General features: G+C 43.1%; 1 protein-coding gene across 1 annotated transcript; it reads right to left on the bottom strand.

Annotated features, from left to right (window-relative positions):
- Positions 1-1,233: 1,233 nt before the first annotated feature.
- TMEM252 (transmembrane protein 252) lies at positions 1,234-3,320 on the bottom strand. The gene is made up of 2 exons (XM_044064487.1): positions 3,031-3,320; positions 1,234-1,468 (listed from the first exon to the last, which is right to left on the bottom strand). The coding sequence occupies exons 1-2, from the start codon at positions 3,318-3,320 to the stop codon at positions 1,234-1,236; spliced, it is 525 nt and encodes a 174-aa protein (XP_043920422.1).
- Positions 3,321-19,094: the final 15,774 nt, after the last annotated feature.

The raw sequence follows: 19,094 nt of genomic DNA, 5'->3' as shown, positions 1-19,094 counted from the left end.
CAGGTAACACATAAACTGCCTATGCAGAATGTGTCAATAAATGTCAAAGCTTAGTTGTACAACAAAATATTAACTTTTTGTCATATGCCAAGAAGAAAGACATATACCAGTCTTTACTTGTGAGGATGTAAATGGTGATGCAACATCTGGAACATAGACAAGACTCTTTGCTGCTACATTAGTTACCACCTGATGCTGACCTGCAGTACAGGAATAAACTATAAACTATAAACTTAAATAACATTCTCTGTGTGAAGTAATAGTCCATTATACTGATAGTTTGCCATTAAATGCATTACATTTGTCCTCATGTTCTTTAAATTGTGTCCCCAAAAGGAAGATCACATACATTATAGAAGTAAATACATAAAAACAAGCAGCTTACAACTACAAAGTAGCAAATAAACAATACTCTGTCAAACATTACTCATTATGAAGTTATTCTCATTATATAAAACACCTCACTAGGTATAAAAAATTCTATAAAAAAATTCTGTTCTATTCTTGGTTGAAAATATTCAGCAAACATAAGAATGTCTTATGATGTATTTTCTACTTGTGCCAGCTATGTGCTGCAGAAAGCATTCTTCTACTGGCAGTATTGTAGGCTTTTTGATCCCTGTACAAGAAAAATAATTGTAATGCAAGGTGAAAATGTGTTTGCTTTGTCTTGGTCTTGTAGGGTTTTAGAGCCATGAGCATGTTACTCTTTCCTGTGTATTCCTTAATGAAATTGGTGTTGTCTGAACCTTCTGATTAGTGTTTCAACTGCAGTGATCACACCACTGTATAGTGTGCATCTCCTATTCCATCATTGCTTTAGCCACTGTTTCCCAAATAGGCTATAATAAGAATGATTTAAAACTGGTATCAGTCTGTGGCCAGCAGTTCATGACATGCAGCTGTAATTACATTTCTGCATAATACATTATACTAGTAGTGATGGTGAAAGTAACACTGCATAAAACTGGTAACACTGCATAAAACTGGTACATTCTCACCTGTGGCTTAAACATTACAGTAATGCAGTAAGTACTGTAGTAATGCTACTTACTGCTAAGTGCTGAAACACATTCCTATCTCTGTGTGCCATGCCAGAGACCAAGGCTATGTTACCAGTTCTGTTACAGACCAGTTAGTAACCGCTGTTACACTTATTCCACTGCAAATATGTCAGTGCAATTAATAACTGACTCATAGCCCTGAAAGGGAGAAACTGTCATCAGGAACTGGTCAGTGTTCCCCACTGCTGAGAACTGGAGCAGTAAGAACTTGTTGCATGCACTCATCATACTGTGGTGGAAGCTCCTCCCTGTTGCAAGTTTCATCCAGGATGACTGAAGCAGTCTCGCTGTATAACGGGGGAGGTATGTTGCACAGACCTTCATCTTCAGGGATGGCTGATACTGGCATAGACCATGTGGTAACTGTGATGCTCTCTTCATAAGTAGGAGGGTAAAAGCTAGGTCTGAAACAAGAAAGAGACCTGCATGTTAACACCATTTAGACCAAGCATAAAACACTTCTTTCAGTTACTACTTTCCTGTTTTGAATTGTAAGCATTATTTTAGAAAATTATAAAAAGGTTTAAGCCACACTAGTCATACAAGAACTTTAAGTTTCATAGTATAAACCTGTCTATGTAGATAATTTCTTCACTACTGAATATTTTCCTTTCAGCATATGAGATAGACATTTGCCACTGAGTTATAGAATACAGCTATTGCTTGTTGAATGAGTGAACTGGTGATTATTTGATATAGGTATTTAGCTTGGCCCACTAAAAATAAACTTCCGTGTCTACTTTTACAGATCATAACATAGAAGAGAGAGAGGGCAGACAGTGTTAAAAGACAGGAGCAGCAACAATAGAAGGGACTGAAGAAGAACTCCTGCAAGGATACCAAAAAAACATGTACATAGGTCCTTAGACTACAAAAGTAAGACAGATATTTTAACAGAATAAATGCATTTCACAGGAGATACTACTCTGAAAAAGGTCCCCTTGGCACATGAAGATACAGAATGCAGAAGACTGTGAAGACTTAATAAGGGTGGCAACACTCACAGAACTCAGTATTCACAAACAAACCCTTTTAATGCAAATTAATATCAGTGCTGCTTTATAAATGCATATTACTTTGGAATACTCGGTTTCTATTCCCCCAGATTCCAGAAATATATATTTTTAAGAAAGTAGTACTGATAAATTGCTACATCATTCGATTAATACAGACTGAAATCAAAAAGACCCACGTTACACAGGAAGAAGTAAAAGTGAACATACTGTAAATTGGGTTGGGCCAGACAATATAATGTAATAGTGGGAAACAGGCAGATTATAATGAATAAGCCATCAGCATTATTACAGTCTGTATTTTGAATTTTTGATTATCTTGAGTGACCTCTATAGCCTGACGATTGCTTAACCATCATATGAATTTATTTTTATTTGTTTGCTTACCGAATTTGCCCCGTATTTTTTGAAATGTTTACTTTATAATCCCTTAGTGTAAAGAGCTGTACAGAACATTTTGTTAATTACAGAGTTCATTATGGCCAAAAGAACTACTGTTCCTCTCTTACTTCATGCAAATGCTCCTGAGACTCTGCACCAAGACTTTACTGCACCCATATTTTCAGAGTTATAAAAAACAGTTTCCTCCTTGTTTCTATCAAATGTTCTTTGACAATTAAATGATTTGCTAACTAAAAGCATTAATACAAAAAAAATCAAAACATTTCTGCATTATTTATTTCCTAGCAATGGATTCTAACTAGATAGGAACTGAGGATAGTTAGAAAGACTGCATGTTAAATTCTTTGCAACTTCCATAGCTGCATGTTACTAAAAAGAAAAAAAAGTGTAACAAGTACACTAGTTGTGTTAACGTAGGCATTGCTATGTAGTATTATTTTCTTTTCTGAGTGCATTCTGGGTAAATTCATTTAATAAAAATGTTTCTTTGCCTATATGAATTCCTGCACATGATAGAGAACAAGCCACCCTTACTCTTCTTGCATGCTCACCTGTCCACAGTGTTAATGTGTATCGTTCTGTGTCTAGGAACTTGTCGACACTGCCGTCTCATTAAGTGAGTAAAGCTCTTCTGCTTAATGCCATAGAAAGTACTCCAGAAAATGCCAGCTAACACGAGAAGGAAGCCAACAATGATTAGTATGTAAGCTAACATAAGTTCTATGTTACTTTGGCAACTATTACCGAGTGAGACAAGGAATGCACCTAGACAGATCACCGAGAAACCTAGTACTGGCAGCGAGTAACGAAGAAATGAAAACAGCATCTTTGAGTGCTCCATTGCTGAGTACGCTTCCTGATTCTCACTGTGTGTGCCCATTCAGTTACAGCCAAGAATATATACACACTTCACAAGAAGTTGGCCTTTGAACAATGACGATGTAAGCAGTTAAGAAATGGTAATCATTAACAATACATTTTGTACCTAAGGTGTTGGTATTTGGAGTTTTATTTTTATCTTTTCTGCCGGAGATGAGTACAGAATCTTGTTCATGCTTCATTAAACATAAATGTAGATCTTGCCCCAGTGAGCAAGCAGTAATGCAGAAAACCAAAATGTTTTAACTAATACATTTTGCTTGGTATACAAGTTTCTCACAGCACATAGTAAGCACTCTATTTTTAAATTGAGCTAGTTTGGGATATAGAGTTTGCAAAAAGAAAAAAGCCTTTTTCCTATTTTTCTAGTCAGCATTTTTGCAATGATTCATAAATTATTTTATTGAAGGATCATTAATTATTATGCATATCTCTACATATAAACATAGTTAGCAAATCTGAAAATTACTGCAACAGCATTGTTTACTGAAAGCATTTCTTGCTTTGTAATAGCATATCACTTTGCCTTCTTAAAATAACAGCAGTATTGGATTGATTCTTTTTATTAGATTATATAGTTCTTGAACTCCATAATTATTAGACAACTTTGGTAAATGAAATGTGAAAAAATAAGCAGTCAAAACCTGTATGCTAGGTTTTAATGTATATTTTTTTCACAATCTTTCTACACAATACCAGTACACGAAAAAAAAGTTCAGTTAAGATTTGATTCCTATCTGTTAATCTAAAGATGACTTTTAATCCTTCTTCCATGCATTGCTGATAATATGACAGAAAGCAAAGTTCTGTGATGGGCATCTTCTGTTGAGCTACCACTTTCTGAAAGAACATGCAGACAGATACCTGATGTTTTGTGCTTTTTCAGTCCTTTGGTTCAGTGATTGTTCTGCTAAAACAGAACTACAGCACGGCCTGGTTACATTTGCTGATCAAGGTCTAGTAGTCTGCAGAGCAAACCTGACACGAAAGAAAAAAAAAGTTATTTCTTCCCAAAGCAATAGAGTGAATTTTGTGGCACATATTTGTTTATTTAATAATCCATGATGCACAAAGAGTTTATTAATTTAAAGGCTTAATGTGAACTTTATTCTACTCACTGCATCTTTAGAATAAATAAGCCATATCAGTAATGTGTGTTTCCCCTACCAGAACTATGTAACATGGCTCTCATTCACATTATCAATGGTTCAGAAGGTTGAACAGCAAAATATTGAAACAAAATTGACCTTCAGAACATCAACTACAAGTAAGTGAAGGGGGACTTTTTTAACTAAGATTGCAGTACACAAGGAACTGAAGAATTTGCCCTTTTACCACTATAGTGTGATCTTGGATTTGGTATATTTAATTAGTAGGGTTTGTGTAGCTGTGCTTGTTCCTCCCACAGAAAAGACATGGGGCTGGATTCACGAAGGCTTGCACGGAGTCTAAGAGTAGAGTAAGACTCCAGACAGCCAACATGTCTGCCGAGCGATCCAGGAACAACCGGCATGGGCGTGCATGAGAGCTCTTAATATGACTCTTGCACGGACAGTGTTAGGATATGCTAATAACTTCATCTGCTGCTGAAAGCTATGCAAATGAGGTAAATGTGTGATCCAGGAAACGCTAAACTGTCCGAGTAAGAGTAGTGTTATTTGTAGAAATGTACTCAGTTGTTAACTGAGTACCGTTCTGCAAATAGCAAAATGGAGCTATGACAGCTCCAAATGAAGGATGCATCCAGTTGAGGAAGCATGCCAATGGCCAAATATAAGGCCATTGGCATTATTATGTGTTGCAAAATAATAAAAAACATTTTTTTCCCCCGATCTTCGATGTTTAAGCATAGCACAGCGCCACGCAAACGTGCGGCGCTCTAACAACCAGAGGAAAAAAAGGCCTAAAAATGGGCATTTTATTATATATATTCATCTGCCATGCAGGTGAATGGCAGGCTGAAGACAACATGGCTACTGAGTAGTGGTTGCTAAGGGGGAAAGCTCAGTCTAAGAGATGTAACCAAGCATTAGTAGGCAATCCTATGCAAATGAGTATACAGATAGTGAATCCCAATTTTACCTGCCATGTGAACCATGTCCCTAGAGTATAAGAGTAGGATTAGGGGAGTAACAGAGTAGAAGATAGGTGACATCATGAGGGGGGGGTGTTCCAAAGACTGTAAGCTTATTGGAGCAGAGTGGCATGTGTTTGCTGTGAGTTACTTAGGACTGGAAGAGACATGTCTACAGTTGTCTGAACTGAAGCCCAGAAACTGAAGGTGTACGCCGTGTCTATCACTAAAGTTTCAAGGAGAACTAGCAGACCTGCCAGGTGAAATCAATCAAAATCAGCCAATTACACAGGCAGTACACTAGCCCAGCCCAGCACTTAAAACTCTGCACACAACATTCCCCCATGTTTTTCTCAGCAACACTGCAACACTGCAGTCTACAAAGAGAAGTGAAAACTTAAAAAGCTTAACTGAGACAAAAAATGTTAGGGGCTGCCATTGCTATTATAAGGCAACATGTGCAAGATGCTGAGGGTGGTGCCATTGCGAATGCTGCTGAGCAACCCACAGTGAGGAGATGGAGAAGAGTGTACAGACCCAGGGTAACCTACCAGGGGCTACATGAGCTGGAGATAGTGGAGCGCTATAGAGTGGACAGAGACCTCCTGCAGCAAATTGTTGAGCTGTGCAGGCCATGCCTCACACACAGAACCAACAGAGGGGAACCCATCCCAGTGGAAACCAAGGTATGTGCTGGCCTAAGAATACTAGCAACAGGTACCTTCCAGAGACCAACTGGTGATATGATGGGGATTTCACAGGCATTAGAATCCAGGGTACTGCACCAGTTCCTGAATGCCATGTCAGCACATGTCGGTGATCATGTATATTTCCCCAGTTCCCATGAGGTATTGGCCAGCAATATGCATCTCTTCCAGCAAATAGTGGAATACCATGAGGTAGTGGATGCAATTGACTGCACGCACATATACATCAAAGCACCAGCCGGTGAGCGGGGTAGGGCCTTCATGAACCGCAAGGGCTTCCACTCCATCAACTGCCAGGTCATGTACGATGCCCTAGGCATAATACTGAATGTGTGTGCTGGCTGCCCTGGAAGCTACCATGATTCCCATATCTGGCATCTGATGCAGCTGTACCAGACATTTGCAATGGGGACATCCCTGATGGTCACCTAGTGGGGGATGCTGGATACGCACTGGAGCTGTGGCTGATGACACCCATCAGAAATGCACACACACCTGAACAAGAACTCCAGAATGAGGCACACGCACAAACACAAAATGTAATTGAGCATGTGTTTGGGATGCTCAAGTCACGGTTCCGGTGCCTGGACACATGTGGTGGAGCCTTGCAGTACTCACCAACTACATGTACCCAAATTGTCATGGTATGTGCCATGCTACACAATATGATCTTGCAAAAACAGCTGCAACAGGAACAGCATGGGGCAGGGCCACACAGCCCCCTACCATTGCCAAGGCCTGCACAGGCAAAGCGTGACTCGGAGGAGGAACAACCTGAGCCTGCCCCAGTAGGCAGAAGGAGGCATGCCCAGTATGCCTTGGCCTTGGCAAAGAGGCAACACATAGCACATACACTGGCTCAGTAGGAACCCTGGAAATGATACCTCTCTCTGACTTGCACATAAAATAAAAGGGATGCCTAACTTGACACTACCTGTTTCCAAACATGTATAGGGAGTATAATATGTGCATCCAACATAGGCAGCCCTGCAGCACCACCTGAGGTATGATTGCCATATTTTAAGCAATATAAAGTAGTGCTAAGCAGCATTTACCAATATTTAGTATATGTAAACAAAATTGCCCGTGTTAACTAGTGCAATGTTGGGCAACGTTGAGCAATGCTGGGCAAGGTTGGGCAAAGTCGTGCAAAGTTGAGCAAAGTCAGGTAAACATGCTCATATTTGCTTTACTGTTCCTTAAGCAGTCTGGTCTGCCCAGCAGGAAAATAAAAAGCAGTGACAGGGCTCGAACCTAGGATACTGTGCACTATAGTCACAGTACTGAACCACTAAGCCATGATAGTATTTCAGTGGCACTGACACAGCAGGACAATTGTACACTAATGCGAACACAAAGAAATGCTGTTTCATGCCCCTAAAGAGGCATATGGGGAACCTCCCACACAGGCCTATGCAGACAGAGAACATCAGGCCAGGCGGTGTGATGTGGGTTGTGTAGGCTATGAAGTCGCAATCTAATATACATGACATTGGACACTAGGATTTGTAGCACAGTAGTATGCCTCAAGCCAGTACGATAGGCAACAGTACAGACTGAAATGGTGTACCGTACATAGCAGTGCAGGCATAGCAAATGTGTATAAGTGTCAGGTGAAACCTTCATCCTATGTATACCTACAGTAACAATCAGGTGTGCCCCGGGTAGAAATGTACACAGAATAGCTGTCCCCCCTGTATGTGGAAATGTTGATAAGTCTATGCAAAGTGTCTCATGGAAGCCCTGCAGGCACAGCATGATCCCTGTTGATCTATGACACAAAGGTGAGCCCTGCTGTAAAAATACAACTTGATTTGCCATACACATATAGTATAAATGCCTATACTGGGCATGCTCACACACTCCAACAAATGTATTGGATTTCATTCAGCATCACACTGAAAGGTCATACTGGGCATGCTCACACACTTAAAGAAACAAAGCAAATGTCAGGCAGCAACATACTGAAAGTTCATACTGGGCATGCTCACACACTTAGGCTAAATACGGATGTGATAATAAGGGATCTAGGGATCTATGGACAAATGTGGATAATCATCACTATTTCCAGAAACACATTCACAAAGTGGTCAGAAAATCATGCCATGTGTTCACACAAACTGCCAAGGTCTGTGCATGTAGGTCAAAGGAGATTCCCACTACTCAGCGGTCATCAGACCCATCAGAGAGTACCACAACACACTTGAGATGAATCTGACTAGGCATTTTCAGCAGCCAGAAAGATGACTGAAGTACCTTAACAACAGGATTACTGGCCTCAAATAGTTGCCCCATGCAAAAAAACTGAATGTAACCCAATCTGTACTCTGTTGCATACTGTAAACTCAGGAGATCTCTGCCCAACAGACAGGTCCATGTCCTGGCTACACTCAGATCTGTTCTGAGTTACAGCTCAATGGCACTAAATATACAGACCCAACTGATATTGCCAACATCCTGGCAGATAGGATCAGTGTTAACTTTACCCCCCCTCACCCATGAAAGAGCACATCTCTATAATGGAAGACTGCAAAGCTGCTGTCATCACGGCTGCACAGGTAAATAACACTCTCCAAAACCAGTATCACAGCAGACATGGGACCAGATAACATCCCAGGCTGTGTAGCATCTACTTCCCTGAAGTAAAATTTAACATGGAAGGTCTGTGGCAACTGAAGTTTCCAGAGGACTGCAAACTAGGAGCCATAATTGTAAACAATAAAGATGCGGACATCCTACAAAAGGGCCTCACTGAGACAGATGCCTGTTGTCAAAGCCATGGGCTTTAGCTCAATGCCAAAAGGTGCATTGTCATCCCCTTTGGTAAAAACTCTGTAGCCAAGAACTACAACATAGGTGGTAGTATACTTCATACTGAAAGTGTGACAAGAAACCTTGGGTTACAGGTGGACAGTGGACACAACTGTGATAACCACATTCCCACAGTAGTCAGGAAACCCTCCTATGTGGCACACCTCATCACAAAATGTGTCTCCTGCAGAATAGAAAAGGACATTGTTCCCCTCTATTCATCACTCACTAGAACTATAATAGAGTACAACACCACTTCTGCTATGTACCTCACAAGACAACCACAACAACCAGAAAGCCTGCAGCAATACCTCACAAAGAGCATTAGTGGCCCGGAATACATGCCATACACAGACCATCTCAAAATGCTCCATCCGTACTCCCTTGCATATCGCCTACTCAGAGGTGTTCACTGCCTAACATACAAAGCTATGTCAAACACAGACCTGTTGGACATGCTCCACGTAAAACACTCGCAATCCCTCTGACCTTCGGACCCAAAACCACAAGTGAAATACAAAAGGAAGGGGTGTACCCATTCACCTTATGGATACCCACACCTTCAGGTTAGTGGCACTGCATGAGGCCTTGGAGACCATGCAAGTGCAACTAGCATTGGGCAAAGCTGCTCATCAGATTGTAGCCTGCTACAGATCACGTATCTTGTCTCAGGAACCTCACTAAGTATTCCTGAGGACAGTGGAAAATACAAGGGTCCTGTCAAACATCATTATATGAGGAGATTACAACTACACAAACATTGAGTGGGTGAATTACTCGTGTACAACGTCCTTTGCCCAATGTTTCCTAGAGTTTAAAAACTCTAACACCCTGCAACAGCTGGTCACCATGCCCACTACAGGTGACAACATACTGGACATGATCATCACCAACATGGGGTACCAGTGCTCCACAACAGAGATAAACCCCTCGCTGGTAATATCAGATCATTAAGTAATCACACTGGACATCCACATCCCGCCTCCCCACCCAGTCAAGGAAACCCCTGTGAAGACATATTCCAAAGCAAACTGCACACTTCCCAAGACCAAAGTGGAACGTTCCAAAGACCTCTTGCTATATGGTATACAATCTGCAGAATCATTTACAAGTGCATCCTATGAGCATTTACAGGGATGCATGGAATGAGACAACACAAAGAAATCCAAGATGCACTCCTCCAAAAATAAGACAGCAATCAGGTGGTTGTTGCCCAAAATAAGCTAGACAACAGAAGGAGGAAACGACCACATGATAGAGCCAACTTCACTAAAGGAAAGGCATCACTGATCATTATTAGGAAGAAACAATGATCGCTCATAAAATAATCCAAGGACTGTTTCTAAAGACAAATAGCCAAGGAATGTAAGAATAACAACTACATAGCCTTTGGTAGCTATACCAGACATGTAGGCGTCACTTTCCAAATATGCTGTCAGCTACTGAAAAAGGAAAGAAATACACTGAACCAACTCTCATTGTCCACATCCAGGGGGGCAAGTTCAGTGTAAACTCCCCCCCATCACCCCCAAATGGCCCTGTGTCCATCACAGAAGGATGCTGTGCCCCAGACATCATGGACATGCAAGTAAAGACAGCCCTCTCCAAAGCTAAGAACACAGCATCAATGGGACTGGATGGTGTCCCAGGCTGCATCCCACATTCAGCCCAAAAGGAACTACACCCTCACCTACATCCACTGTCCAGACTCAAGCATACCACAGGCTATGTACCTAAAGAATGCCATACACTAACAGTCATCCAGCTCCACAAAGGGGGTGCCACAACAGAACCTGGAAACCATTGCCCTATATGTCTACTCAGCCTGGTCTACAAAGCTATTGAGCAAATTGTTATGGAACCCATAAACCGAGACATTGGAGACCTACACATCTCCGCCTTGTTAAAGGCAGATCCTATCTCCTACACCTAGTTGACTTATGCCAAACAGTTACCAAGGACATAAATGGAAGTGAAAGTAGTCCACACAGCCCACCTGGATCTCACTAAGGACTTTCTACACCATTATCCACTCTTTCATCATGGACAAGTGTACCAGCTTGAACATTAACAGCTATGTCAGAGGATGGGTGGCCAAGTGGCTCACACATATTCAAAGTTGCAGGTGCTATTTCCGACTCTAAGCCAGTCACAAATGACATCCCACAGGTCTTGGTCTTGGGACCCCACCTGTTCAGTAGATACTGCTCAGATGTACAGGCAAGCACAGGAGTTGTATGGCTGAACAGGTTTGCAGATGACTGCTAACAGTGGTCCATAATCGACTCTAAGGCTGACATCCTCCAGAAGTCTTACAGAGACTGATACCTGGTGTCAAAACAATGCCCTCAAGCTGAATGCGAATGAATGCACCCCTGTGGGTGAAACAATGTGCACACAAATTACCACACAGGTGGTAATCCAGTATGTACGGAGAAAGTCATTATGGCCCTGGGGACACAGGTAGATAGCAAACTCCCCTTTGATGGTCACATGGCCAAAGTGTTCAGACATTCCTTCTATGTAGCCCACCTAATGTAACCCACATTGTATAGTCTGATGATGCCACCATCCTACAAATATACCTGTAGAAAAAAGAACTCACAGTAATGTGCATAGCATGTTGTGTTAATGCATACTCCTCTAGTATCATGAAGTAGTTAGGTAGGGGTTTGAATCCTGCACTTGACAACTGTGTGTGTGTGTGTGTGTCTTGTGTGGTCTTCTTGGGAAGGAGCAACATTTTTGGAGAGTAGTAAAACACCTTAAAAGTGGTATACTAATCATTGTCAAGTCTGATGATGTCACCATCCTACAAATATACCTGTGGAAAAAAGATTTTCCAGTAATGTGTATAGCGCGTTGTGTTAATGCGTACTTCTCTAATATCATGAAGTAGTTAGATAGGGGTTCGAATCCTGCACTTGACAACTGTGTGTTTGTGTCTAATTACCTTGGAGAGGAGCAACCTTTTTGTAGAGTAGTAGTACACCTTACAAGTGGTATACTTATCTTTGTCAAGTCTGATGATGTCACCATCCTACACATATACCTGTGGAAAAGAGACCTCCCAGTAATGTGTATAGCGCGTCGTGTTAATGCATACTCCTCTAGTATCATGAAGTAGTTAGGTAGGGGTTTGAATCCTGCACTTAGTGAGTGTGTCTGCTCTATGTGTGTGACAGTGTTGGTCAATGTGCTGTGGGTTTTGCTATTACTACCGTATGACATATCAGTAGGCATTGCACATGTGAGGTAGCTGTAAGGCAAATACATAAACGTACATGTTACCTCAATTATTGCATGTGTGAGAACCCTTCTTTATCCAAGAACACAGCTGTCATCTTTGCCAAACTGTGCTGCTGCTTCCCAGACCTTAGGTCACATCTGTATGCTTGTGACAAGGCCAGCCACTGCAGTGATGCCTGGCCTAGGTCATCCGTGTCACACACACTCATTACGGTTTCTATTGAATTGTGTGAGTGAGGTTTTATGCCTGAGGTATATGTCAGACCTGTTCAAATGCAGCAAAGTCTGTCAATGATGACTATTCATTATAGGTGTACAACAACCTTTGTGGACATGCATGCAGACCCCTTATTGCTTATGTGATCCACCGAGGGATTTCAAAATACCTTAGGGAATGTGATTATCAAAGGAGAGATGATGTAACACTAGGTTGCATGTACACATCGGTACCTGTTCATCATGTTGGTGGCTACTACCTATGTGGTGCTGTGGGGATACTATGTCCCGTAAAGGTGGATGACTATGCTTTGTTTCGCCTATAGCTTTACAGCATGGGTTTGACAACAGGTATCTGTATGTATGATACCCTTGTGGAGGATGTGTGTGTCACCTGGAGAATGCAGTATAGGCCACAGTATGCATTAGCAGACGTGGACAGACATACCCCTACTCTGATTGCTTGTACCTAAGAGAGCCATATGCCAAACAGGAGTGGTCTCAGTAATGGGTGCAGGTGAATACCAATGGTTACTGGCATAGTATAGTACCTGAAGGATCCAAATGTTGCTGTGTGTCCTACATCTGTGTGTCAGTTGTCAAGACATCATCTAACGATTGGTTATGGTCAGGCTGTTGAAGTCATGTATACTACCAGAATACAAAACAATGACAGATAGTAACAGTATCACCCATAGGACAGTGTCAAACCATGTCATACACACATGTGTAGTCAGGTTCCAAAATGTGTGTAGTACAATGCATACTGGCCACCAATAGAAACTATGGAGTGTTACTGTGTAATACAGAGCATGTCACACTGCCCATGTGTCCACTATGCACGTACATGGAGACAGTGCACCTTCACCATTTTCACAACTGTACCCCTGCAAATCTGTGCTTCACACATCCCACACATACTGTCTACTCTCTAACACATGCTGCCAATACTGCACATCAGCCAAGTGGCACGTGGGCGGACAATATACAATTGGAACTAACACTGGTGTAAACAACACTACAATGACAATCATAGCTTTAATGTATCATGCCTGCTCAGCTACACCTTCAAGGATATCATTACACTCTACTGCTGACAACATGCTAACATTGCTATACTGCTATAAAGACACCCTGTGCATCAGCACCATGGTAGCCTGTTCCTGCATCGATGTTACAGATGACAGTAGGTGGCACAGGTTTCATCATATGCACAGGGTGTGTTGTTGGTTTGCCAGAGGCCTACAGTGATCCATCCAATCAACATGTATGTGTGTGTGTGTGTGTGTGTGTGTGTGTGTGTGTGTGTGTGTGTGTGTGTGTGTGTGTGTGTGTGTGTGTGTGTGTGGCAAGAATACTGGTATGGGCCAATGTTGATGTAATGTGTGTGGGTATGTGTTAGCCCTAGGTGTCTGGATTATGTGTGTGTTTGTGTCTGCATGCACACAGTTCCACCATGTGGCTGCCATATACGGGTAGTTGTGGGACAGCCACAGATGGTACATACGAGGCTTTACAGATCACCATCTCTGGCCACTGATATGATACCTGTGCCTGGCAGGGGTGCTACTGACACTATCAGGTACTAAGCCAGACTGGGTACTATCCCCAGAGGTAGATGGATGTACACTGGACCCAGGTCCCTGCTGGGGCTGTCTAGAGCCACGTGCATGTGGTCTTCTAGGACGTTCTATGGACAGCCCACCCCAACATTGCTGGGGCTGGTACTGACACTACAGGAGTGGTTGTGGCTTGAGGGATGTCTGCGGTGTCGACGACTCAACCGTCCCGCACTGTCCTGACACATGGACATGACATTGCGGAGGACATCTGATGTCTCTCCCCAACATCTATCAGTGACCTCAGTATAATTATGGATGGCACCAGCTAGGTCATGGATACTGTCTATTACAGCAGTGTTATGTGCCTTCTGTGCCCTTAGTCCCTGTCTGATGTACCGTTCCATACGTGCTTGTGCCTCCATGACAGCCTGGAGCATGCATGAGGTTGTAAGACCTGTGGCACGTCTGCCAGTGGCATGAAGAGCAGCAGTGCTCCGACGAGAACCCCTGGACATCTGCCTATGTGGTACCCTTCCAGACATCTGGGTATGGCTGCTGTGTCGGGATGCATGTGCCATGCATACCCCACTGTCCTGGCCAATGCCGACTGTACACTGTACCTCTGCTAAGGGCATTGGTGATGAATGTATTGGCAGTATGACTGTGTGCATGGATGGGGTGGACACTTATGTGCTGTCAATTGGTGGCCCAAAGACAGACCCTGGCAAACATGCCTGTGCCTCAACACACCTGTCATAATTATCACTATTATGCTCAGTGACATCAGTTTCCCTGTTGCATTGAACCAGCCCAAAATCAGCACCTGTGAGAGGAAGACAGGAAACACATGTTACGGCCTGTACATGATGTCGGCACACATGCACACATGCACACATGCATGCATGCACGCATGCACGCATGCACATATGAACACATGCATACATGCACACATGTACATATGCACACATGGACACATGCACACATGGACACATGCACACATGCACACAAATACACTCCTCACTAAAACAGACACACACGCACACACACACACACACCACCAGCAATCCCGAACATACTCAATAGTGTGTGATGGTGGGGTACAGTATCACAAGCCAAACATTTATATCAAACGTGACAGCATGCAGGACGTGTGTTGCTCAACAGCATGCAGTGTGAGTGTAGACAGCCCTTGCTAATAACAGTATACATGGCTTTGATGAATGTGTGTTTTGTTCAGTGAATGGCCTCACCCTGGAACCCAATGTATACATGGACACAACATTGCTGTGCAAGTATTAAACGCTCTGCAATGTCCTGTGCACCATCAGTCATGGGTATACATACCATGGCTGAATGTGTATCAATGTGTCGCATAGATATCCATTTCTGATTAGAGCATCTGTGTCTTTAGCAGATACTTGTGGACACAGGCTTAGCACATGCATGTTATGCATACACACAGGATGAGTGGTGCATGTATACCTGATGGAATACCATTGCTCAACATAGCCATTGTTCAGTGGTTATTGTGAGTGTAGGACATATTGTGGACATGCCAGTGCCAGCCATGACATGGCATGCTACCACACAACTGCAACATGAAGCATCACACATACACAATGTGTGTCATGTGACCTATACACTCAGTAGCATTACAAGACATATGTGTGTCACTTTGTACAAATGGTGATTGCTATGCATATTGTGTATATGTGCATATGTTCGCACACACACAACATTAAGGTGCATAGCAATTCATGATATGTGTAGTACTGTGGCCACTGTAACTGGATGGGGTGTAGTACCATGAGCCAGCATCATGTGTTCACTCAAGGCTACTAATGTGTGCCAGACTGGCACATAGCATGCTGTACCTGAACTGCAGTACCATGGCTACATTCACCATTTCACGGCCAGTTGTTACATGGGTTTGTAAGGTGCCCAATAGGGGGCATTGCCTAACATGAATGTGTTATGTGTTGAAGAGTGTCGCACAGCCACATGAGAGGCCTCTACCCCTCAGGTATATTATGTGTGCTGTGTGGATGAGATTTGGGATACTGGAGTGTGACCTTACAGTGGGTGTCTGAATACTGCATGTGTAGCATGTTAACATGTACTGCGTACGACACAGTTGTGTATGTTGTGTGCATGTGTATCGACTCTGCCTATCCAACGTCCACTACAGTGTTGCCACAATTGTGTGGGATGCTCTGTGTATTGCATGTGTTTGAAGCAGCTACTCACATTACTGAGATGTGCATAGTCTCACAGCAAACATGCACAGCATGCATTATGCGCTGGTGTGTGATGTGTACATGGCCTACACCTCACCTATGACATGCACATTTAATTAGCAATATTAAATGTAGAACACACTCACCAGCATGGGTCTGCTGCCTTGCTGTCACACCAGAGGGACCTACAAGGATATGAGACAGTTTGTCAGTGGTAACAACTGTGGCATTGCTACTGTGTGTTTGCAATCTTACAGTAGTACGACTATTGACAGTCACAGGCCTGCAGATTATATGCCTAATTATTATTATTGCACAACACTAGGCACCACATCTTGTAACTACACAGTACACATCTCACATAAGCATGATCTACCAATAGAGGTAACAGTAGTGTACAGCTATGCCATGTTACCTGCATACTCCATGTCAACTTGCTGAGTGGCTCCGGCCTTCATGATGATGCATGTTAGTTGTTGTGGTTGTTGTTGGCCAGGAGCCACCTGGCTCAGGAGCAGCTCCTCCACTCTGGTGAGGGGAGGATGGATGGCTACCCCACCACCTGTGGCAAGCTGTTGTCCACAGATATCAGATGCACACTGCCGGACTTGTCTAATTAAATCACTGCAGTGATGGCATACCTGCTCATATGTCCGGTTATGCATGCCTATGTCATTTACCCTACAGACAAGGTCTTTCCACAGTGCAGTCCACTCATGCTGGTCCTGGCTGGTTCTTGAGAACAGCAGGCAGTAGTGCTGAACTATGGTGGCTGTAATCACTTCCTCCTCTGCTTGGCTATATGATGGATTACGATGGTGGGACATGACCCTGGAAGACAATGAAACAATATGTGTGAGCAAGTCAAGTGGCACACTTAACATTCTAAAGTACAGATATCAATTAACTGCCATATATAGCAACCTATTGGCTGTCAAAGGATACACACTTTCAATACCACTTATCAGTGCTCAACCCACAACTGCCTGACAGTGCCTGGCACACTCTATATATCAAACCATGTTTTGCACAGCAACAAAGATAAACCAGTATGTAAGACTATACAACAGTACATGGCACACTGTATGCGACACAATGCACCACCTAGCCACAGGGGTATATATCAAGCTAATGCATAACGTAACATGTAATCCATTGCAATGATTGTAAAGTCCAGTTACAGTATTACCAGTATACCACATTAGTCATTGATGGCAAACCCTGCCTAACATATGTGCTAATTCGTCAATTTTAACAATTATTGCAACAGAAAACCAAACACATAAACACACAAAAACATACTCGGAGGCTCTAAATAAAAATCTGCCCAAGCAGCAGAGACCTCCAAAGCAGACATCCAAGCAACCGCTACCCCACAACAATACTCACGTATCACATAGTTCACAAAGTCAGTGTGCCACACAGTCACAGCCCTTAAGGCTAAACAACACACCTAATACACTTGTAATACGTGACTCTATTGTCAGACACACTGATGTCCCACTCACCAGGCTAAACAAGGAGAAGGTCACTGTAAGCTGCCTGTCGGGTGCCAGGATCTGCCACATAACACAAGCACTCAGGTCACTGCAAAGCAAGTACAAATATGACTCCGTCATTGTCCATGCTGGTGTGAATAAACTGAGATGTACCTCCCTGGACTACATGAAAAGAGACATAGAGGAGCTCTCTGATCATATAGCCCAGGCCGGTATGACCCTGACCTTGAGTAGCATCTTACCCTCACCAAGAATGATGCCACAGTATAAAGACAAAATGATCAATTATAACAATTGGCTAAAGTATTGGTGTCATTCAAAGTCTGTCAGCCTGGGATGACATGCTCGACAAGCCACGTTGCTTCGCTAGGGATGGCTTGCACCTGTCAGCCCTGAGCTTTCGAATACTGGCTAAGGCTCTTGCCACCCCCATAGTGCCCTTTTTAGGCAAGGCTCAAAAGACAAACCCACCTCCATAGACAACACAAAGAAAAAGAAACTAAGGGTAATGCTGCTCAACGCCAGAAGTCTAAACCTCAAGATGCACGCACCCGAGGCTCTCCTCAGTATGGAGAATATCGATATCTGTGCAGTAACAGAAACCTGGTTCAAGGCTCCCAAGAGCACCCCTGCACTATCAGGTTATACCTCATACCATGCTTTTCGGCCCCAAAACTCGGACTGAACCACAAAAGGAGGGGGAGTATCCATATTCATCAAAGATACCCACACCTCCAGGTTAGTGGCACTGCATGAAGTATCAGAGGCCATCCATGTGCAACTAACAGTGGGCAAAACTGCCTTTCAGTTTGTAGCCTGCTACAGACCATCCTCCCAAACTCAGGAACCCCACTCGGCTTTCCTGAGAACACTGGGGAATATGAAGGTCTCTCCAAATACCATTATATGGGTGACTTCAACTACCCAAACATAGACTGGGAGCACTACTCAAGCCCCAACACCCTTGCCCAACAGTTCCTAGAATTTATAAACTCAAATGCTATGTAACAACTGGTCACCACTCCCACAAGAGGGGAAAACATATTGGACCTGATCATCACCAACACGGGGACTCTATGTTCCATACCAGAGGTATACCCCTCATTGGTAAGATCTGAACATAAATTAATCTCACTGGAATCCATATCCCATCCCCACCCCCAGCCAAGGAAACCACGGTGAAGAACTTCTCAAAAGCAAACTTCACACTTCTCAAAACTGAGGTGGAACCCTTCAAAGCCCCCGGGCCAGTGGAAAATACGACCCAACCCGCAGAATCCTTTACAAACACTTTCTATGGACACCTACAGGAATGTATGAATCGTGCTATCCCAAATAAAACCAAGACTCATTCCTCCAAAGGCAGAAGACCTGTCTGGTG

This window comes from Protopterus annectens, chromosome 2.part2 (genome assembly GCF_019279795.1).
Source record: "Protopterus annectens isolate FY-2018-M chromosome 2.part2, PAN1.0, whole genome shotgun sequence".
NCBI classification, from domain to species: domain Eukaryota; kingdom Metazoa; phylum Chordata; order Ceratodontiformes; family Protopteridae; genus Protopterus; species Protopterus annectens.
This window is presented reverse-complemented; position numbering and strand designations above follow the sequence as displayed.